The sequence below is a fragment of the Crocodylus porosus genome, unplaced genomic scaffold (genome assembly GCF_001723895.1).
Source record: "Crocodylus porosus isolate Cpor-Errol unplaced genomic scaffold, CroPor_comp1, whole genome shotgun sequence".
Lineage (NCBI taxonomy): Eukaryota > Metazoa > Chordata > Crocodylia > Crocodylidae > Crocodylus > Crocodylus porosus.
This window is the reverse complement of record NW_017728942.1, coordinates 1,331,572-1,356,057: the sequence shown is the minus strand read 5'-3', so window position 1 is coordinate 1,356,057 and position 24,486 is coordinate 1,331,572. Positions and strand designations below refer to the sequence as shown.

The 24,486-nt window shown below is 40.3% G+C and overlaps 1 protein-coding gene across 4 annotated transcripts in view; it reads left to right on the top strand.

Annotated features, from left to right (window-relative positions):
- NFATC2 (nuclear factor of activated T-cells 2) overlaps nucleotides 1–19,752 on the top strand; it is a 125,120-nt gene extending 105,368 nt beyond the window's left edge. For 3 of the 4 annotated variants that reach the window (XM_019548142.1, XM_019548141.1, XM_019548138.1), the window contains exon 10: nucleotides 13,212–19,752. In XM_019548142.1, coding sequence (XP_019403687.1) covers nucleotides 13,212–13,267 — 56 coding nt within the window. In that variant the 3' untranslated portion in view covers nucleotides 13,268–19,752. Of the gene's footprint in view, nucleotides 1–4,335; nucleotides 4,424–13,211 lie in introns of all 4 variants that reach the window. The other variant, XM_019548140.1, reaches the window with a different exon arrangement.
- The last annotated feature ends 4,734 nt before the right edge of the window (nucleotides 19,753–24,486 follow it).

Sequence of the window (24,486 nt, the reverse complement as noted above, 5' to 3'; positions counted from 1 at the left end):
CTTCATTCTTTGCATGATGTCTAATTTATGAGGTCAATATAATCAATAACCTTTGCCCCTATTTTGTGAGGTCTGACAGTTTTGCCATTACTCACTGAGTTAGTTCCTTTACGCCACTGGCACATGAAATGGAAAACCAGTGATAATCCTAGGTACCATAATAAGATTCTTTGATCTATTCAAGCTTAAGTACATGAAAAGTTGCGGACCACTCAGAAGAAGGGTGCTAGGAAAGACATTCAGAGTAACGTTCCTGGCGGGGTCAGCTTCCCCATCACGCACTGGCCGGAAGCCAGTTTCACTCCCCAAACCAGTCTTCTGGATATCAGCGCGGTAGAGCCTCCGGATGAGTTCCAGAGGCCTCCAGCATTGCTCTGTTAATGCCTAACAGTGTGCAGGAAAGAAGGGAAAGTACATGAAACCTTTGCCTGGCACGCTTTCCTGATTACCAAGTGACGTAAATTCTTCCTCCAGTTCAACATGTAGGCAGAACCTGTGCCTATCTTAGAATCTCCTGACAAAAAACCAGTGATAAAATACTGCAATCCATCAAGCAAACAGGAAATCACACTTCTGAAACAAAAATGGCCGTGCTGTTACAAATCAACCTTCTCTTGACATTCCATACAAAATGACCTAAGATGAGAAAGACAAGTGTGTGTGTTTTCTATAACTACTGCAGCACCTGCAGTATGGTTTGTGGAGAAGTATCCTAGCATCCTCAAAGCATTGATCTCAGTGGACTCAACTTACAACAGGAAAAACTTTTAAATAACTAAAACCATCATAAATAACCCTTTACGATCTTTAGAAATGTCGTATCTGCCTCATCTTTACGTGACACTGATACATTTCCCCCATCGAAGCCTTCACGGTTATATATAAGACTCCCTCCCCCCACCTTTGCTGTTTGTACTCTGGAGATCAGTTCCCTTATTGTGGGACCTCGGTAAACTGACTTCGGGAACTAAGCAATCAGTTAACACCCAGTACTCTTCTTAACTGATTAACTGTGTGAACCTCCTCCGGCCACAGAGATGTAATGACTTTTTAACTAATCCCTTACAGACTTAGGTGCGACTCATTACTGATTTACAAGGCTGTAACTATTAGTGGAATAGTGGAACAGGCTGAAGCAAAGCATGGCGATGGGGAAAGGGAATCCAGGAACTCTACCAACAGTGGTAGGAATGGAGTTGGGGGCAGACAGGGCTGGGGAGAAGGAGCGACACGGGTTTCAAATTGGCTACACTCTGCAAAAGTTCTCTGTTTTCCTTTCTTTGTAAGCGTTCCATTTTCTTTGGGCCTTTAAGAAGAAAATACCTTCAGGAAATGTGTTTCTGCCCAGATGGCTTGTTGCTTATGGCACTATTCTGTGCTTCTGAGTAACACATTTTGTCTGAGGGATTGAGTAAACAGAGGCACACAGGTTTTCAGGGTAAGTTTTCAAAAGCATTCTCTGACCTGGGTTTCCTCAATTTTTGGGTGCTCGGGTATACATATGTAGCACTGAAGTACCAAGAGCTCACAATTTAGCTGAAGGCTATGGGAGTTGCTTGACATGTTTTAGGTGGACATATGCAGTGTTGTAATAACCTATATCTAACCTACTTAGATACCAAAGGCCCAGACAGAAGTGACAATTTTCACCTGATCTGGCTCCTGAATGTGCTCTACAGCTGTGACCAAACACAAGTGCACAGCTGCAGAGCTCATTAAAAGGGCCTCATCCTGTGACAATCTGAACCATCACTGCACAAGGGTTCAGATGAAAACAGACCATATTCATTAATGTCTGTCTGTGTGTGCTGAGGGCAGGGCTGGGTGACGCAGCTCAGGTTGCACCTCGAGGTGGGGGGCTGCAATCCACACACCCCACCCTCCAGAACTCGCTGAAAAACCCAGGCCAGACTGCCTCCGTTCCCTTCCCCTACTCCCATCCTGAAGACAGAGCCGGGGCTGGGCAGGGGTAGCAAATGTCTGTTGGGTCCAGAGGATCACTGTAATTCATAGCACTTCCTGCAAAGCGCTGTGAGTTACAATGGGGAGCTCACCTCCATTCGCACCTCAAGTGCCTATTTGCATCATCACTGTGCCTCAGTGACCACTTTGGAAAATGAAGTCTTGGTGACATGGGCCAAGTCATAAAACTTAGGAGGAAAGATAAGCTCCTTTTTAATTCTTGTATTTTAAAAGTAGCCTTAGATAATTAAGGCTACTTTTAAAATAAAAGAATAAGGCCTAGTCTCTTTTTTGGATGCAGACTAATAGTTCTAGGGTCATGCTTGGATTAGCAGGGTAATAACAGTCTGCGGCATAAGTAGATTCCTGATCCATCTTGAATTTTCTCTTGATGCTGGTGTCACATTGTGCATATAAGATATTTTGGTTTAGAAGAGAGCAGAGATATGCTTGACTTCCCCCCCTCCCCATTTTGTTACACTCACACCCAGCTTCCTGTTAAAGATTCTAAGTAAAGTAGTATAATCCTCAATTATTTCTCTCTCTCTCTCTCTCTCTCTCTCTCTCTCTCTTTTCTTGGTCTGTGAGTTGCATCATTGAATGACAATAACTAGAAGGTATTCAGAGGCTAAATGGAGTTCTGATATTGATTTTGGGCTTCAGTCAGAAGTGTAAATCTGACTGAATTTAAATTCTCTTTTCCACTAGATCTAGATGACGGCATTAGATTCTTGGAATGATGTTGATGAATGGATGGGGATTTGAGTGCATATAAGCTGTCAGACAGTGTATGAAATACCATTTATTTGGCTTAATTAAATGTGATTACTATTTGTTTGCCTTAATTAAATGTAATTAATAGGCTGGCTTGCCATGGGAGATATCATATGACAGTAAGGAAATACACAAGTGTTAGCAAGGTCCTAAGATGCATCCAAGCCCATTCGTTCTAGTAAAGTGTTGAATTTTGTGACAGATTCATACATTAGGGGCACGTCTACACATGATGCCATGTCACCGTAGTGATGTGCTACAGCAATGTAGCGTCCACAGCTATCTAGATGTGACCAGAAGCTACTTCGCCATAGTGACGCTGCTCTGTAGTGTGCCGCTATGGCATGATAGCTGCTAAAAATAACCGTGTGACGTGTGTATGGCACGGTATGGGTGTTTACTGTGCTGTGCTTTAGTAGTCCAAAAGGAAGTACTGAAGCACAGCACAACAACAAGGTTTCCATAGGGCAACGTGTAGACGTGCCCTAGGGTTATTAAATGAAGCATAAGCAGGAGTCTGGGGATTTCTTAGCATCTGGAGTATATCTTTCAGGCTTTTAATTACAATACTAAAAGAAAAAAAACAAGTTACAGTTTGCTGGGACTTGTCTTCCTGTGTGTGATACTTTTAAGCCTGCACCTTAGGGATGGAGTTGTTCTGCTTGCTTATGGAAAGGCTCGTTTTCCAGGAGATAGGGCATAAAGTATGTCATGGATAGCAGGTCCAAGTGCATAATACGTGGCTATGCTATGTTAGGGAGCCAAATAAAATATTTCCTTTCTATATATAGTCAGCAGAAGTCCAACAGCAAAGACATTTCTGAATTTTGGTTTCAAAATTATATTAGCCTGCAAGGGACATTTTTTATTCTTTAAATATTGTCAAGATTTTTCAAAGCTCCATACTGTGTTTAGACAGGAGCCAAGTGCTTTTGTGATGAATCTAAAGGAAATGTGGAGAGTGGTGATAGAAAAAAGTAAAGAAACGGAATTTAAAGTACTGCCATTTTACAAGAAAAAAATGTTACCCCTTTTGCAGTTCAAGCTGAGACTAACTTCTAGAATTTATTTTCCGATTTCTTTCCTGTTCTTCAGAAGTAATGCAAAAGCTAATTTACATAGCCACTGTGGCTAGTTCTGTGGGGAAAAGAGACTGACTTCTGATCTGGCATAAATGTATCATGTCTTACTGGGCCATTAGGATGATAATTACATGGAATTCTGTAAAAGGCAGTGACTAGTCTTTGACCTGATTTGCAAGACACATGAAACTCCTGTGCCTCTGAAACCTCAGATCAAATTATCAGCACTTCTGCACAGTTTGTGATAAAAGATTATGCTGGTTAAGAAGTTTGAATATTACTTTTTAGATCATATCAGTTAGGAAAAGCGGAAAAAAGTAAAATAAAGTGCTGGATCTGAGCAAATAAAAAGGTCAGCGGTTAAGTTCTGCCTTATGTACTGTATATGCTGAAATGTCCATTGAATAAACTAAGACACAAAATACAAGAGTAGCCAATGACTGTAACATTTGCCTTTGTAGTAGAGGTCGAATGTTACTTTTTTTTTCTCAAAAATGGTTTTGCAAATCTTTTTCAGAGCTGATAGATACACACCTTAGCTGGATACAAAACATTATATGAAACAGAATGACTGTGATCTTTGATCCAAGCAATCAAAATAAAAGGTAATTAGTATTTTTCTGCCTTTTCTCCAGCTGTGTGTTTTCTTAACCTTTATTTTTTTAATTAAAACGATTTTTTTGAAAGATCATACCACTTTTTATTTGGCTTAAAGGCTTTTAAATCTTTTTTTATTATCATTATTCCTTTTACTTCCATTTTATATATCTATATCTTGTAGATATGTCTGAAATATCTGGGGCTCGGTGGGCAGGGAAGCAGCTTTGGTTGTGCATGCTGTGTTAAAGAATATTGACATGTGCATTTGGTAGTTGTCTTACGTCGTTAGAGCCTGGAGTTTGCCTGTTTATTCAAGCATGTTTTCTCAGCAGATGCATTGCTTCATGGATGCAGAGTAAAATTTACTTTCCCACTCCTTGCTGCAGGGCCCTTGTATGCACTCATTTCCCTGATGCATATGTCACATCTTCAGATGCGAAACTCCTTTTCGCATCCATGGAACAACATTGGCTATGCAGGATTTCTAATTGGCAGAACAGTACAGATGGGAGAATTTACTCGGTACTACAGATTTAGCGTCTCTAACAAGACTTATAAGTGAGATCCTGCAGCCTTTAAGTCTGGCAGGACTCCCGTTGGACCAGAAATTAGTAGTGTGTGCACACTGACTTCACTAGACTTACTCCTTATTTACAAGCACCTGACTCAATGCCAGCTAAAGCTAAAAGGAATCTTTCCCTTGATTTCACTAGACAAAGCCCTAAATGAGGAGAGTCGCATCACGTCCAAATTTGGCCTCTTTATGAGCATGGTTTGAGCAAAAGCTGCAAAATTAGACCCATTTGTGTAATTCTCAGAGTTTTCATTTAAATTTGTTTATCAAGGAGGACACAGTGTAGAGACTTAATTTATATTCACTTAGAAATTATGACTCTGTCATGTGCATAGACTCAAGATTTTGCATCCTCGGCCTCAAAGTGAGCCAAAGTAATATTTTTACTTTTGTCAGTTACCATATTCCTAGTAAAAATGCTATCAAATATCCTTTAAAAACAGCAATTGGCATCTGCTATTTTTAACTGGCTAGGCTAAACTATGTACACAAGAACTGCAGTTCCCGCTGACTTCCCTATTGCTATGGGTTAGGCAATGTGTCTTCCATCATTAAACCCTTATTTTTCCCTGGGATTTATGTACTCATTTATAGAGAGCTGTTTTTAGTATAGAAGCTGGGCTGATGAGAGTTTTGCAAGTCAGAGGTGTTGCAAATGTCCAGGAGCATTGTTCTGACTGGTCTTGCAGATAGTTGCTTTGCCAGAAATTCACACACAAGCTTTTAGTACCGATTTAAAAAGAGAACATTCAAACAGGAGAACATTCAGTTCTGGAGACTTTCTCTCACGTGGCAGCAGATCTTCTTGCTGGCATAATTTGTCTTAGCTCCAGTGATTTCTGTAGAGCTACAACAATTTGAACCAGCTGAGTCTCTGATCCCTCCTGTATAAAATAGACTTGGGTGTTCTTAAAGCACCATGCACACCTCAAAGAAGATTTTCAAAAAAATCATTGCTAATGACCCTGAATTGTGTCCCATACAGATTTGGGCTCTGTTAAGGTCAAACAAATAGTGAATTCATCTTCCTCAGCACCCCTGCAAGAAAGGTCAAAATGGTCAACCCCACTGGGCAGATGAGTAACTGAATAAGAAGAGGTTATGCAGCCTGCCCAAGGTCACACAGAAAGTCCCCGTGATAGACTCCAGATACCAGAGATTTGGGCAAATACGCTAAATACCAGCCCTTCCAATGAGTTATGGATCCATGATTTCCAGATCTGCACAATGACATTGTGATGGATAGAAATAAATGAGCTTTTATAGGGATGCAGGAAACATTCCATCCCTCGAAAAAGCCCAGCCCCCACTATGGCTAGTATTCAGTCCACTAATATTAGGTGCTTGGGACCACTGGACCAATCCAGTAAATATGAAAGTTCCCATCCCCTTTCCAGATGGGGGCTGTGCAAGTGATGTGACATTGCAATAAGTGCCACCTTGCTTCCCACCCAGCCATGCCGAAGTGGCTCCACTGGGTTAGTGATTGTGGAGGGGAGGGAGAAGAAATCCTCATTAAACAAGGAACATTTCATGCACTATCCATTAATACTTCCCATTGCTCACACTGATCACACGCACAGCTCTACATTTGGCTTAGTATATTTATGAAGTTCAAGTATATAAGATCTAAAGTAAACCAATAGCACTTTAATGACCTTTATAGTTTCTTTATACGTTACCACAAAAACAAGAAGTAAACAATATGCAACAATATCCAAAACACAATCAAGACAAAATTTTAAAAAGACCATGAAAAAGTATAGAAAACCGCCTTTTTTAAAAAATTTCTGTTACCTGTGATGCATCTTATGCATGTGCAAGTCAAAGAATTTGGACTATTAACAATCTATGTTGTAAGTCAAGTCACAGGTATACCACTCTCAATTGTGCTTGCTGCCCCAGTCAGGCACACCATTCTTGGTGCAAACTGCACTTGCAAAATGGAAGCCATCCTGGAAAATGTTGTTCACTGTTCATACACGAAACAGCCTCATTTGCATGTGCTGACTAGATATCTAATTGCAAAGCGCCAGTCTCCCTTTGTGGGCTCAGATGTTTCTCCACACATGCAAATGTGGATTTTTTTCTGTTGCGGGCCTGATTTTGAAGGCATTTAGATGCCTGTCTAAATCTCCATTTATGATTCAGAGTAAGGAGATAGGCTGATATTTTGTCTCCACTGCAAATATTATGACTCTAGCTGGACGATACAGGAGAGATTGGACAATCTGGTAAAGGTACTGCTGATACCTAAGCTTTACGACAGTGTCCATTCTCTTCTGCACCTTTCAGCCATGCAGTCATACATATTTGCACTGGAGACAAGGTACCAGCATGTCTCTTTTCATGATGGGATTAACACGTGTAACTAAACACACTGTCTAAATGTAGTGCAAATGAATAAAGTCAATTTTTCAACCCCAAAAGTAGGTGCTTAAATATTGTGGAAGAGTTGGGCCTGATTCTAAGTTGCAAAACTTAAAAAATACAGGCATCCCCTACCTCCCACCCTCCCATGGTGTTGTAGCCATTCTGGTATAGTTAACTAATCCAGGGATCTCCAAATCCTAGGGCTCCTATATTCCATACACGGAGGCATCACAGAAACTGTGGTAGGAACTCTAGCCTAAGCGGGCACTTCCTTGGTTGGCTGATGTCAGACATTATTTAAATGCACATTTACATTATTTAATTTTCATACTGTTTGCATGTGCCCTTGTGAGTTGCTTGGTCCTGTTTTCACAATCATTTTTTATTAAAATGCACAGTGCAAACATACTCCAAAGCAGGCACATGTCCAGTGCCTGAACATGATTATTATATTTTATTAGTCACAGAATTTGTTTCTTTTCCACTGAGAATAGCAAGACTGGGATTCACTGCTGGAGAGACATTGTTATTGTGCTCCCAAGAAAAGAGGGATAGATGAGCTTAGAATGTATATTTAAGATCAGGATGCATGAACCCTTCCTCCAGAATCTGGAAGAGTCCCAATATGTTGTTCCCCATGTAGCTTGCTGCAGTGATGTAAGGCACTGCTATCAGATCCAGGCTTTCCCAAAGCATGGAGGAAGGTGCACTAAAGGGAGTAACTTCATTTGGCTTAAAATGGAGATACCACCAAGCATGGAAGACTGGAGCCACGCTTGTCACTGTTCTTTGCTTATTTATGTTGAGGTGCCTAGGAGCCCCATTCACAGACCAGACTCTCATTGCGCTAGGTGCTGTATGAAAAATGGCCTCCCAAATCCTTCTCACATCTCCGCTGTATAGCAAGAAGGAAGCAGCCTCATCAACCAAGTCAGACAGTTATAAGATTTAGATCGTTACAGCAAAGAGAGTCTGGTCTATGCATCTCCGGAAACTCCTACCCCACCTGCCACAGCAGAAACAGTAAGCCAAGCTCTGCAGTAGTTAGTCAGAGCGTGAAAGAAGCTGGAGTCAGTGGGGTCATAAGGGTGTCTGCTTCATTCTCTCTCTCTGCCATTTCCATTGTTCTTTAATGTCAACTGACCATCTATTTTTATTATCTTAGCCCACAAAACCCACTATCAAACTGCAGCAATACTGACTGCATCAGGCAGGAGAAAAAGTAAAGCTGACTAACCCAGTATTTCAACTACTTTACCACAGTCTTCAGACCAGTTTTGCATCCATCAGCTACAACCATTCATTTTTCCAACAGGCAAGATCCCAGCCCGTCTCCTGTCTCTGTAACATTAGCTTGCAAGCTCCACATTACAGATGTTTTACTTTCAGGTTTCAAAAGTAAATAAAAAAATTCCCCTGAAGAATTTGCTCCAGTACGTTTAATGAGCTGGCTTTAATTACATTTTCTAAACGGGGTAGGATTTTACCTTCTCATTTTCATCTAGAATGGTAGACTAGAGATCAAAATGAGCTCTGGCAATCATGTTTCCATACAAGGCGATCACATTAAATAAAAGGAAATGCATATGCAATATGTTTTTGATACACTGGCTGAATGAACAAATGTGTTGATAAATAAATCAGCCTGCCTTCTCAGCCCACTTCTTTTTATAAAGGAAATGACCCTGCTAGAGTTGATGCCCACTTCTTTTACCTCACTGCTATTTTTAGCAGAGGCTGTGAAAAATTTCCATTGAAGATCTGCTCCTCTCATTTCCTGGGTAGAGAAAACAGGAAGCCCTTTAAGCCGAGTCTAAGTAGGTTTTGCATGAAAGTAGACCGACCTCACCTCCCACTGGCTGCCTGCTGACACTGCAGAACATCAGAACAGCAGATGTGCAGTGATAAACTCACAGAAGCTAACATCAGAGGGGCAGAGAGGAGGTTAGGGATGAGGAGATGGCGACAATCCCTTTTCACGGTATAATAGCCAGCACCAACTTCTTGCTGGCACACGCCTTTTTTAAGCAGGCACCTCCACTAGTCAAATTGAGGTCATGAAGCCATATCCTACTGGGAATTAGAAAGAAAGGCTCAATTCTGAGCCAGGTCGCCAGCGGGATTTCTCCACCCCAGCGGTTTTCAACCTGTGGCCCATGGACCCCCAGACTTCTCCAGACTATGTCTAAGGGAATTGCAAAAGATGACCATGATTAAGCAAAAGTGTGTCAAAACCCACACCTATAATTCAAAGGGGGCTGCAACTCCATTTGAAATTTCCAAAGGGGTCTGCACCTCTATTCAACATTTTTTAGGAGTCCACAAATGAGAAAAGGTTGAAAAGCAGTGCTCTACACATACAAGCTGAGCCCATCTCCTTACTCAGGGAACAAGTAGGAGCCCAGAATGCACTGAAAACGGCATGGTTCTGCCATCTTACAGTGCAGGTAAATGTTCGGGGCCCACACAAAGGAGTCCACTTCTGTGCAGTATTAAGTTGGAGCTCTACGGGTATGTCTACATGTGCAATTAAGGCGCAGCAATAAACTCTGGCATTTATCTCACAAGCATTTATTGCTCCCAAGCACACCATTTGAACATGCTCCCAGGACTGCAGCATGTTGAACTGTGTCAGAGCAGCCCCAGCTGGCAGGGGTCCCCAGGGCTCAGCCTGCCAGCCCAGGGCTGCTCCTGCCTAGCTCATTGTGCTGCAGAGGGGCTGGCTGGGGCAGGAGGGTGCTTCAGGATGGGGCTAGCAGGCAGCATGCATTGGAGCACCCTTGTGCCCCAGTCAGCCAGGTCAGTGTCTACACGTCCAGTACTGCACCGTAAAAAACTCCGCAGAAGTGTTGAATTTGTATTTATAAGTACTACCTTGCTATGGAGTTTATTAGTTTACTGCAAACACATAGGGCCATGTGTAAATGCCAGGACTTTTACTGTGAAGCTAATTAGGCAGCTTTGCAGTAGATGTCTTATGTAGATGCATCCAGTAGATCCTAATGGACTGGAGCATTTGGGAAGCAAGATCCAGTAGAGCTACTAGCTATTTTTTCCCCTTTGTAGGGTTTGGTGCAACATTTGTGGGACATATTTGCAGCCTTCACTATGCTAAGGAGATACCTTTCTCTTCTGGTTCCTACAGAGAACATCTTTGCCCCCTTCCCCCTCCTCTGAGACTTAGTACGAGTTATAGATTTTGGCTCTGAGCAAGTAGAATATATATCATAGACAGGGTGCCTTGCAAATGGAGTATGGCACAGCCTGTATTTGCTCTTGACTGAGTTGTATTGCATATAAGGGAGAGGAATTTCAGCCACATACTGGTAACCATTAAAATCTACATTTACTTGCTTTCCCCAAGTAAACTGGGGATAAGACAGCCATTTTTTAAGCTATAGAGAAATGCTGTCAGACAAAGGAAAAGCCTATACGTATTAGTTTACATGTATTATATGTTTGAAATCGAACTAAGTGATGTGGATTCTTCCTGCTTAAAGAACCATGTTAATTATCTTTGAGTAGATTATTTTCTGATTTGAATCTGACCTTTTCAGTCTTCTTTCAGACATCAGAGGAGAAAGTGTTTTTGGTTCTGTTAGCACAGTGGTCCCCAACTACTAGTTTGTACATAGCATATTTCCCACAAGACACCTCCCACGTTGCTAATACCACAGGACATTTAAAAGCTCACCATATTAACAATCTCCATTTTAGCATGATGTTGCCTGCAGGTTTCTCAGTATTGTTGCCCACAGGCCAGCCAAATTTACTGCTTCCCTTTCATGTGAGCCTGCTCTTGGCCTGACAGTCATCAACACAATCATTGCCCACAAAAGTCAATGAGAGTAGTCCTGTCCTCCCTTATCAGAGAGCAGAAACATACTTTTTCTAAGAAGTCTAGGACCATTAGTAAGTGAGACATTACTTCACGTAGAGCATACACTGGGGACATCAGAAACCACCACCCTTCTGGAACTGCAGAAGCACATTCCTCTAATTGTTAAATTTCCCTAACCATCAAAAATTTAGATCCTTTCAACAGGACACTACAGTTCTGTGAAACACAGGCGAGCTTGTTCCGTTGAAGGCAAAGGTGCTTTGTTCTTTGAAATAGCCTTTGCTCTTAACAAGTTCATTTCTTGTTGAATCTTATCTGGGGTGCACAGAATTTTTATGCTATAAGGTTCTTTCTTTGCTTAATCAAAAAGTCTTCACTTTATTTCCCTCTCTCTTTTTTGCCCTGATTCAGGAAAGTGCCTCCTTTTTAAGACAGGACATGTTAGCGAGTGCATGTGAGCATGCTTTCTCCCTCTCTCTGGTTTTGAGTCAGAGGAGGCATGGTGTTAACACTGTTAATAATTTAAGTGGAAGTCCAAAGTTAGCATGACAGAAAAGATGGTCATGATTGCAACTGTGAGTAGAGATTGGTTTGTTTGGATCTGGAAGCAGAGCCAAATTAAATGTTCTCCACCGCTTTCGGGATGAGGAGAAAACTTAGATATTGTGTCCTCAACTGGTCCAACTATCACGTTCTTTTGCTGGCTGCACACACCAATTAGTCAAGTATTTATTATTATATTTATTTAATTTGTAGAAGCACGTGAAGCAATTTTACTCAAGACTTGGGCTTTCACACTGAAGAAAAAAGTCTTTCATGTGTTTGAACAGGCCCAGTTATCTTTGTTATTCTTCACACTGTTTCCAAGAGCAATCACCGTAATTGTGTGTGCAGACAGAGGCCCCGGATAGCTAATCTTGGCAATAACACACACAAACAATTATTGTAATTGTAGCTACAAATTAGATATGGCCAAAGGAGAGAACTGCCCACTTGGAAGTGCAAGCCCAAAATACTGACCAGACAGTGTTTTACATATTAAAGATCTGAAATGGCTTTTGGACTTGCCTGTCTTGTACAAGAGTTAAGTGAAGTTAGAGAACGCCTGTTGTGTAGAGTAGCACGTGCTGTGTGGGATTTTACATTGAAAGAAAGGAAGGGAGTACTCAACAGCATTTTGTTCATCTTCAGTATTAATCGTTAGAACATAGGTTCAGGAAGTGAGAGCAAAAAAACATACGCAATGGAACAAACATACTCACAAGAATTAAAACGCTTGCACACAACTGCCCCTCCTGGCACATTTAAGGCAAGCATGTGTCAGGTTCAGCACGTGGAAAGATACAGTTCTCATTACGTAGCGTTTCTCTTCTCCGCCTCTCCTGTCTTCACCCTAATTTGAATGTCAACATGCTCATATAGGATGGGACTTTTCCTCTTAATGTAAAAGAACATCTATGACATGAAGAGGAAATATGTATTTATGAGGCATCAGGTGTGTTTTCAGGACGCAAAAATATCATGACTTTTCCAAAATACCTGAAGCATGCCGGACACAAAAAAAGGGGAAAGCAGAGAGGCATAGCCCATAACCCTTATCCCAAAAAGCATTACCCCTCCAGTCAGTCAAGGCTCAATTTGGTGACTTTTTTTATGGGACATAGTCCTAGGGTCACAAGCATAACATCCGTTGCCTAGAATTTAGTAAGTGTTTGTTGGGCTTTAATTGTAAATGTGACACTGAAAGGCTTGGAGGGGAATTACTAGTGCGGGGCAGGAGTGAAGAACAGAAATGAGAGGAAACAAGATCAGTCGCTCCCTTTAAGCAGGAACACCTGAAAGATCCATTCAGAGTTTTATTTTTAATTATATTAATGTTATGACAAAAGTGGGGGGGGGGGTGTTTTGGACTCTATATAACAAAATGTGCATGGACTGCTTTGGATGCTTAACACTTGCAGAATGCTCTAACATCTTTTTCCTCTCTCTCTCTCTTATTTCACAGTTAACGAAATTATCAGGAAGGAGTTTTCTGGACTCCCTGCCAGAAATCAAACGTAGAAGAAGAAATTTGTGAGACAACTTTTACTGAATCCTTCCATAACTGACCTCTTAGATCCTTCCACTGCCCCTACAACCTCCTGCTTCCTTAACGGTTCATCTCAAGGCACCGATTCAATGCAAGGAACAATGTACTGGCATCAAGCTGACAGCCTTGACTAAGCAACTCACCACCTCTCTCTGTAAACATCAAAAAGGACACCCTTCCTTTAATCCAAAGATCATTGTTCTCATATACCAAAGCATGTGTCTAAGGAAACTCTTCGTGCCTGCTGCAGAAAAACACACACACACACACACACGTGCATGCACGTGCTTGCATGTGTGTGTGTGTGTGTGTTTCCTAATAATAAGGGAGTAGAAAGTTGTCACTCCAGAGCTCTGTAAAGCCATTGGGTTTGTATATTTGTGCTTATTTAGATAATATGGAAAATGTGGGAAGAGAGCTCCCATGCATTTTATATAAGAATAACACCACTTGCCTTAAAGTAACAGTACATTTTCTCCCAGATCATAAGCCTGTTAAAAAGGTGGATTAGCCATTTTTAGTCCAAATTTTATTGCTGGGGGGGAAACCAAGTCATAGGGAGGCTAAGTTACTTGCCAAAGATTGCACAGGTCACTGACTAACGTGAGAACAGAACCAGTTTTTTCTGACTGAGCCCTGTGCTCAGAACACCAAACAGTAGGTGCCCAGTGAATCCAGGGCCTTTCATTTTTCTCATCCGAGCTGTTATGCCTTTGTAGAAGAGGGATGCTTGAAAAGAACTAACAAAGAGGTCAACTTAATATTTCCAAGCAACAACCCAAGTTAAATGAAGCCTAGAAAATGAAGATGCATCTGGGTGAGTTAAGAGAAATCTATTCTAAACAGAATGATGCCCATCCCAAGAATTTGTGGTTGGCCCAAATGTTCAGCTAATGCATATACAGCTCCTTAGATTTTTTGATAATGAAATCTGCTGTTTATTTTAAGATAGAGCTTACCTTCAATTCCTAACTGTTCTCATTTAGCAGCCAGAATATTTAACCACACAAGCTTCAGGGGAAAGTAGTTACATCCAAAAGAAACCACAGTTTTTCAAAGCTGGTGGCAATTTCTAGAGGCGTTATTTCATTGTCAGCTTACTAAGGCAGCTATACATTGCTTGTGATTCCAACACATAGCTTTAAATGTGCTGTACTGATGAATACTTATCACTATAAAGAGACTATCTAACATCACTGACATCAACAATTAGTCACCTAGTAAGCTTTCTGAGTTTTATGCTGTCTTTTTTTAACATTTCATTGTTATGTTGGCCTGACAACATACATGGCATACGCTGATCATAAATATATAGTGAAGGCTAGCATGATAGATAGTCCATCAACTAATAATCTTTTGTACAGAAATCAATAGTCTTTAGAAGCTCCTAGGAAATATGCAGAGACCCCCCCAACCTGGAGTGAAAGACACCATGGTCTCAAAATAAAGACAGCCTGAGCACCTATGTGTCTACATCGCCACAGCATGAATTAATTTATTATGAACAAATTAGATCAACTAAACCTAATGTGGAATGTTCTCCCGATGGCGCAAGAAAGAAAACAGCATAAGCTCCCTGGAGGAAAAGCTGAGTTTGGCTCAAGCATTCTTCATAATTACAGTAAAAATGTATCTGTATCTTTTACAACTCAAGTTTGCCACCTAAGCTATGCAAGGGCTTATGTTTGGAGAGAGAGGGGGAGGCTGTACTGTTCAGGATGTCTTGTCCAAAAAATGGCCTCACTTAGTGCCTTGGCTCTTAAACAACCCTGGATGTTAGGAGTATTTGAAATCTGAATTCTGCAAGTGGGCCAACTAAAAACCCAGGCTTTAACCATTCTCAGGGCATTCAAAACCCAGGTCTGTATTTGGAGCAGAATTTTGTGGCTTGAGTGTCTCTCTATTCTTAACCCAAAACTGGCACTTAGACAGCTGGACTGATTGTGAAGTTTGCTTTTCTTTGCTTCCTTCACAAAGGGGTCTAACATATGCTGCTTGTATATTTTAGACAATGCTAGCATAACAGAGACATTGCTTCCATTAGACAGTAATATTCTGCTTTGTATGATTCAGATCTTTTCAGAAAATCATTCCCTATGTCATTTTAGCAACACTAAAAACTAAATATTACACCATACTCTTTCTTCCTGCTGTTCACTTTGCCAGATATACATGATCCCTAAGTAAATAATACCAAAGAAGTATATTTTACCCAGTGAGGTTAATAGGCTGCTTTTTTTGCCATTGGCTTCCATAGGAACAAGCCTGGGGCTTTGAGTCCGATTCATTAAAATGACCTATATATAAAATAAAAGCATTGCATATTAAACACCACCTCTAGTGGTCTAGTATTGGAACACATTCATTTCCCCCAGAAAATCTATTTGAATTTATAGCTTAAAGAATATTCCCTGCCATAAAATATTCAGGAACTCTGGTTCTTTTTAATGCAGCCTGAAATTCCAGACAAAACATCCTTCTCTTGTCAACTGTTTGGATTCTCAAGGAGACAAAAAGCCCACCTTTCAGGAGCAGTTTTATCTAATTTGACATTAAATGAACAAATGTGCAGTCTAAAGGTGTTTCCCCTGTTTTATGCAAAGAACTACTAAAAATCCCCATCAAAAAAGACGTTATTTGGCAGATCATCTCCCCAGGTACACATTTTCCTTTTTCTTGTGGGATATTTAATAAGCAGCACAAAGAACTAGGGAGACTTATTTTCACAATTAAGTGGCGAGATGGCATGTTTGACCACACTGTAATTTATTAGGTGGCAATCTAAAATTAAAAAAAGAAAGAAAGAAAGGAACAAAAAGGGATAGCGTTCTGTTTAGAAATGCCTGCCTGATTTGCACATGCAAATCCGCTAGAAACCTTGCTGGGTTGGGCATACAATTACCATACTGGAATGTGCAGTAATAGTAGTACCTTTCCATTGTGTGTGCTTAACAATCCTGGTACAGCCCTCCGATTACTGCTTTGAGCATCCTGCTTTGTTGTCCCCTTAATGGTTATGCTCTTCTTGCTGTGAGGCATGGCTGCAGAAACCAGAAAGAAAAGTATAAACAGAGAAACTAAGGGCTTTGATCCTGCATTGTGACTCATACAGCTGGTGTAGTGCTCCACACTGAAGTCAGACTGTGGGATCCACCCTGAACCATGCTCTCTCTTCTGTTTCTGTGGAAGACTTCTGTGAAAGTCCACTGTTCTTATACTGCCCTTCAAGAACAGGGCGGTGTAGGGTGGGACAGTAATTTCCATGTGCTGCAAATTATATTAAGTTGGTTGCATTTCTTCCTTATGTTTAAAACATAAAATATGGTAATTCACCTGTATGTGTGTTGGTGTGTGTGCAGATACATGCACCAACCAGTTACAGACTTGGGTCGTGATCCTGTCTCTGGCTCCATTCAGGTAATGCTGTGTACCCGCATGAGGCCAACCTCAGGATTGAGCCCCCATAGATGTATATAATATAGACTACATTTTAGTGGTTTTATTTACAACTACATGAAGCAGGCTATGCTACTGTATCTGCTTGTCATCATTTTACATGCAGCCATTAGATAACATAGTCTTAGCCAACTTCATATTTATTTCTGGAGGAAGGGAGGATCCTAAGACAGAGTTATGCATTTTCATCTCTTTCTTTTAATAAAAAAGCCCAAAACAACAGATATGTTAAAATAATATAGTTATGCTGAAGAGCTTCAAAATATACAGTACTAAATTATTTCCTGTTTTTGCTGAGCAGTGTTTTTCCAGTATTAATATTGTTACATAAATAAGAATTGCTCGCTCTCTCTCTCTCTCTCTCTCTTTCTCTTTCTGTAGAAACATTAGGTTCACCTTGGAAGAGTTAATAGCTTTTAGTGAGTAATTTGTTCTCACTTTATCTGGAAGATAGCCATATTTGCACATGAGGAAATTCTGTCTTTCCTCAGTTATCTGAATGTTTCACCGCAGTGCCTTCCTGCCATTGTACCAAAGGCCTTCCAAATATATTGTCTGAAGGGTGAACAGCTCTAATGCATTTTCCATCAATGTTATACCATGCTAAGTACATGGGGTTCATTGTAACTCAAAGTTCATCTCTATCTTTTTTATTATTATTTCCATTTTTTCCGTTAGAGCTTTGGCTGCAAATTACAGGATGAGCTTCTATAAATTGTTGCCTTAAATATATGAATGCATAAAATAAAATCATAATTTTTTATATGTAAACAGGCTGAGAGTGTAATAAGAGTGCACAGATACCGGGAAGATTTTTTTTTTTGTCAGATACGAATGTTGGAAGTAAAGTTTGCCAGGGGAGTAACTGCTCATGAAGGTATTTGCAATGAAATAGAAAGTCTTTTTTTGTTTTTCTCCATGAGAATGAGCAAAATGTAAGACCTGAACAATAGAAAAGGAATGAAAGTGTCTATTGTATGTGTTTTTATTGGTAGAAAGAATGTAGAAAAGCCATGGTTTTTTGCACTTGCTTTATTTGTATCCATGTAAATATGTATCACTTCCATTCTTCTTGTAGGAATACACCGTTTTCTAAATGTAGAATATTTCCAAAGACAGCACTATGTTATTCTCCATTGTATAAAAACGCTGCTGCTTGGTAATATATCTAAAAGAGTTCTCAAAATTAGCTAGCATGTTTTTTAAAATATATTTTGTAATCCATATCTTTAAAAAAGGAAAGTGTCTATGCTTTTTATCTTCCCCAGTATACAGCATCTTTTGAATTAGGGATGGTATTTATAAATGGTCAGTTTGCATTTTTCCAAGTATCTTAACTTTTCTATGCATTTGTCATTGAACTATTTTTTCCCAAAAAACAATATTTTGATAAATATTCCAAAGACTCCACACACAGTTTTGAACAATCTACTTTTCTAATCTGACTTCAAGCTCCCTCAAATCATTACTAAACAGAGAATAAATATTTCCCCCTTGGGAGTCAAGAAAACATCTCCATACAGTTTTTTAAATGGGTAAAAGAGATGCACAAATTTTGCACCACTGTGCTCAACTTTCATTCTCTGGATTGAATGTTTTATTTTTTTTAGGCCTGTGCAATTGGAAGGGATGCCTATTAACCGCAAGTTCCCAAAACACTCAATTACATATTGTTTTCTAGTCTTTTGCCTTATGTGTTTTGTACTGCCTATGATTTCACATTTGTATTTTAAGGTATCTAGTTTGCTATCAAATGCAAAAGTGTATAGTTCTTAATACACTGGGGACTGTCCATCACTTTGAATGTTTTGTGTGAAATTAAGAGTTTTCCCTCCTATCTATGTTACTTTATAACTCCAGTGGATGACAGCTGATAACAATTTTCTTAACCATCAGTCATTAATCTCCTCCATTATAGTCTATGTAAGATTTGTTTATCCATGGTTTAATTGTTTCCAGTGTAGAGTCCAAAGAAACAAACTAGTACCTGACCACTGATGCAATAAAGTTTCAAATGAAGGTGCTGGTAGCTGTAAAGAGACATATATCAAACTGACTGGCAACTGGAGAAAAGGTTATCATTCTGAGTTCTCTCTCTATAAAAACAGAAATATCAGCTAATTCCAGCATTTACAGTTGTTTAGAATGGCTGAGACAAGAAAACTAATAGGATCTACACAAATGCTAAAAGGCTATGCTTTCCGTTCCCAATCAATCCATATATTTGTATTAGCATCATACTAAGACCTAGATTCCAACATACTTATTTATGCTGGGCATGTCTACCCGTGCATATAAATGTAGTACACAGTAAGTGGGAATAGGCCAGCGTCTATACGTACAGGCATTAAAGCATATTAACACTGTGTGTGGCCTGACTTAGGACTAAAGTTAGTCCACATACAGAGTGTTGCTGCACAGTAAGGTATCTACATGTGCATTACTAATCGGGGGTAAATTTGATAACTCCATGAAGTAGGTATCAAATTTACACTCAAGTCAATGTAAGTTACCATATTTACGATGTAGTACGGGTGTACATGTATAGATACACGCCCATACTGCAGAGTAATTTTGGTTACTGCGCAGTAAATATGCACATGTAGATGCACTTGTTGAACACAGATTTACTATGCAGGTGGTTCAATGTGACTCTGAATATAGTCAGGTGCTATTCAGTGAGTAAGGGTAGCAGTAACTGGGACATAAGTAACTTAAAATGTTTTGGTATTTTTTCATTCCCAGCCTCACTGCTAAAGTCTTGGCCTATGTTTCGTTAACACCTGAAATGAGCAAATAACTTTCCAATTATTCTAACAGATTTTTTTTCTAATCAAATTGCTTGTTCAAAAGTCTAACTTTAAAAAGGGAAATGGAGTTTATATCATTCACATTCCTATGCAAAACATTGTTAACCTCCAATTTAATGATTTTTACTATCTGTAAAATATTTTTATATAGCCTGTACTATGGTAGTTTAGCAATAAATCAAAGGACATTGGCTGCATGTGTGTTTGTGTATTATTAAAATACCTGGATCACTTTGTCTACTGTAATTGGGCCCAATCTTAAACCTTTACACTTCTGAATCATGACATTTGAGCTACTCCAGCAGACATTTGCAGACCTCTGTATAAGACAGGATTTACCACTATTGGCAAATGGACTCCCCGCTGTCTCTTGAATAAAGATCTCACATAGTTTCTATAGATCATATTAATTTTACAGTGAGAACAAATGATAAGGTCCATCCTTCACTCTCAGCCATTTTTTTGCTTTCCCAGTAAAAGAACCAAATAATTAACAGGTGTTCTGTAGCATCCAGTACTATACACATTTAATTGCTGTCTGGATACACGTGTCTTATGTACAGCTTATAAACAGTGGGGATACGGTCCATTTAATTTTTCTTCATCTAAATCTTAACTCTGCAGTTTCCTGCAGAAGACACTAAAAGATACATTTTCAGACTGCTGTGCTGGAAATGTGCCCAGAAAGTCCATTATTCTTGAGAAGAGCTGAGTTTATATAGCATACAATTAAAGACATTTACCTTAACCAAATCAATATTATCCTTTGCATTTAAGAACAGAGAATGTGAACCATATTTGATGCATTTGTTGAACACAGAAGCAAATGCTTTGCTTTGCTTATTCACAAAAGCCTCAGAGCAAGAACCATGTGGAAGTCCTTAACTGCACTACACTTTACAAAGACTGGAAAGCCCATAAACCAGGCAAGCTTAGCCAACAAAGCAGCTGTGACTGGGCTGGGGGGGAGGGCATTTTATGATGAGCAAATATATGGCATACAGAATTTTTGTTTTATTCAGCAACAGGAAAAATTAAGTAACTGAACTGGGAAATTCCACGGTAAAGGCTGAAAACTTGAATACCTGAGCCGACACACCAGCTTTAATTTACACCTTGAGCCTGAAATAAAGTCATACAACAGCACCCCAGAGTCTTAGTTTTAACTATGAACTTCCTGGATATTGTTGATTTAACTGGGATCCTTTAAGCCCCTTGAACACATGAAAAAAAAAGTCTGCTAAGAATCTATTTTACTTTTCATGGAAGGCTTTGTGTTTCTAAAGAACATCTGGGTTTGGTCCAGTGAATTGTGAGCGCTCATGCTCCATCATGTAACTGCGCGATTTACAAGATTTTGAAAACAAATGTAATTTACTGGCTTTTAAGAAGCTGCCTTTCAGTCTCAGACCAGATTCTTTTAAAAGTTTGTCTTAAATGTTTAATTCAGGTGGGCACACTTGATAAAGACCCTTTTGGATCCACTGCAGTCACCACTCCAAGTCCCAACTTCTCAGTCAGGCCCTCAAGGCCCTTGACAAACCTGCCCCCAGCTTCCCTCTTCCTATTCCTTATCCAAGTCCTTTCACCATGCCAGCTTTGACACACCTATTCGTTCCTGTCTTCATACAGTTGTGAGGATCTCAAGGTATGGATGAGAAGATGTACAATGTGTGGGGAGTTATATTTATTTAGGCACAGGAGAACTTTTTAAGGAATGCAAAACCATAGTTTGGAGGGACTCCTTAATCTAAGGTTAACAGCAAATTCTAGAGGTGTAGATTGGGGAGACAAATTAATTAAATTAGAAGCCGGGGGGTGGGGAGGGGACAGGAAAGGTGGCTGGAGCTGAGCTGCACTTAGAGCCACAGGGGGTAGTAGTAATGACAACACAAAGACAACTGTTCAGTAAAGGTTAAGAAACAAAGGCTCATCAAGATCACAGAGTGACGGCACATGGTAAAAAAAAAAAAATATTATGAACACTAGCGTCTCAGCCAGGAAAAATCCCTTTTTGGGAGCAAGACTGTTTTGCACCTGCTACAAATGCCCACTTTCATAACAAACATAGTTAAAAGTGAAAAGTAGAAATGTCTGGCACTGGAAAAGAGTCTTGACACAAAAGTCTCTACTGAAATGTGGTGCAAAAACAAATATCAGTATTTTAGCTATGGAGGAACAGCAGCTGGTTGTGAAGAGGGACTAACCTTGCATCTGAAAGATTTCACAGACCCTAAAGGAATACAAATGATGGGTGGGTCCCCTAGGGATGTGTCGTTTGTGGCACCACAAACTGCACACGGGGAATGTGAAAACAGATGCCAAACTGCAAATTTGCCGCACTCACCAGCTGCTGCCAGGTGGGGGGAGGATGATCCCTGCTGCCCCCCTGCTGCCTAGGGGTCTCTGCCATGAGCCCCCAGAAGCCCCGACAGCTGCTGCAGCATCTGGTGAGTGCAGGGCTACTTTTTTTCTCTCTCTTTTTTTTTTTTTTTTAAGAGCCGGGAGCCTGGGACTGGGAGAGTGGAAAAGGGATGGTGGCTAATGGCAGAGCCCCAGCATGCAGCGAGGGGCAGTGAGGGGGGCAGCGGGGATTGCCCCTTCCCCCCCCCGGCCTGGCAGCAGCTGGTGAGTGCAAGGCTTCTTCTTCTTTTTTTTTTTTTTAAAGAGCCAGGATTCAGGGGCCAGCCATTGATGGGGAAAGGAGAGCAGGCAGGGGTTGGGAGTGCTAAGGAGGCCTGGGGGACCAGGCAGGGGATGGGGCCTGCCAAGGGTCCCCCCACAGTCCCCTTCCCCTGTCCTCCAGCTCCTCCGCCCCCCACCCCCCTTCTTACTGGCATGGAGTTTGGGTCCAACTCCCTGTGGTGGTGAATAAGAAACTGCCCAAATCTCCAAAGCTCTTCAAATCTTTTCCAAATCAATTTGGAGAGTTCCAAATCAATTCAAACCTTTTTATTGGTTCCCCCACTCAATTTGGATTCAGAGATTCGGCTGCCGAATTGGGCCGAATCTCCTCTGAATCAAATCATGCGAGTGTGAATGGTTTCAAAGAGCAACAGGGAACAATAATACAGTTACAATCCTTGTAATATAAACAAAACCTTTAAGAACAACACTAGTATCAGCAAAAAATGGCTATAAGGTCTAAAGCTAGGATATAAATATAGCTATATGAGTGATATATAAATATCCATATCGATTGACTGACTGATAGATAGTGTCATATACACACACACACACACACACACACACACACACTCAAAGTATCTAATATGCTCAGAAAAAAAAGTTAGTTAAAGCCCAGTACAGCAGTGGAACTGGATCACGTGTATATAAAGGAATATTCAGAAGGAATGTAAGAATAAGTCCGCATGAGAAAGTCAAACAAATTTAGTTTAACTGGGATAGACTACTAATTTCAGGTTGCAGTAGGCTTACTGCAGTTTAGCAGAAGTCAATTTGGAAGGCAAAAATGAAATAACCCACTCAAGCTGAAATAAGAAAGTCCACACAGAGTTTGCACTGGTTACAGAATCTGAGCATTAGAACAGACCTCAAGGGTCGGCCAATACAACCCCTTGTACGGATGCAGGATGTGCTGTTCCCTGGACAGATAATAATTCAGTCTCTTGTTGAAAGCATCCAGACTTCCCATAATTTTCACAATAAGTTTTAACTAAATGATTTAACTGTTGTAACTTTCTTGTAGAGGCAAGACTTAGCAGCCCACTCATTACCCCAGAGAATGCAAGAAAGTCCTTTATTTGTTGTTGAGAAAGAGGTGATCCTGGGTGTTACAGATCAATAAGCTTCACTTCAGTAGCAAGAAGAATAGGCTGAGATTGTGCTCACTTGCAGTAGCTTATAAAACAACCAAAATGGTGTGGGGGTGGGAGGGGTGGAAGAAGGAAGACAGCTTCTTCAAGTCACCTTGCTAGTAATAACTGCATCTGAGGTTAGGGGCAAAAGCCCAGCCCCTCAAAGGTGTATAGGTGTCTATCTCCCATTTATTTCAGCAGCAATTAAACGTCCAAATTGGGTTGAGGATCTGGGCCAAAATTCCTCAGCAACCCCCAGCTGTCTTCTATTATATTAATATAACACTGCTAAGAGAGATTGCATTTTGGCTGAGTGCAGAGATGAGGGCTTGGTTCCATCTGGTCTCTTCTCTAAGCACCCACCTTCAGTTGTGTCTATTTCAATTAATCCTAAGTCAAGTTTCGTTGCCATCTGATGAAAACAAGTCAATCTACCTTCTCCTTATGTGCCCGTCAGAAATGGGAACACTCATTCTGACATCTGACAAACACAAATAGATATTTTTATAAAGTAAAAACCTGAGCAGTTTTGGTTTTACTTTCTACATTTGTACTGTCAAAGTCGGCCAAGCCTGCAAAGGTTGGCATCATTTAGCACTGCAGCTTAGGAGAAATGGAATGGGCACATGGATTTAGTCTAATGTGCATTAATGTCACTAAAAAAGCATTCATCCGCACTAATGCACAGCATTGCCAATTCCGGCGCATTTAGTACCTGTCATTACAGGTACTAAATTTAACGAGCCATAATTATGGTGCATTAATGAACATGTAGACGTACCCACTGAGATCATAACGCCTCTAAGGTAGTTTACTCAAATTCACTGATGAGCAGGGATCCTGGTTTTATCTGCTAAAAAAAAAAAAATCCCCAATTTTTGGTTTAAAAAAGTAACCCCAAATCCACATTTTTCTGTGATTAAAATGAAATATCACTAATACACACACGCGAGCACATATACACACACTATACACACACACACTATACATATATCTATACACACACTACACACACACGCACACACATATATATATATAGTGATGTTTCATTTTAATCATGGGAAAATGTGGATTCTGGGTTACCTTTTTTAACCCCAAAATTGGGGA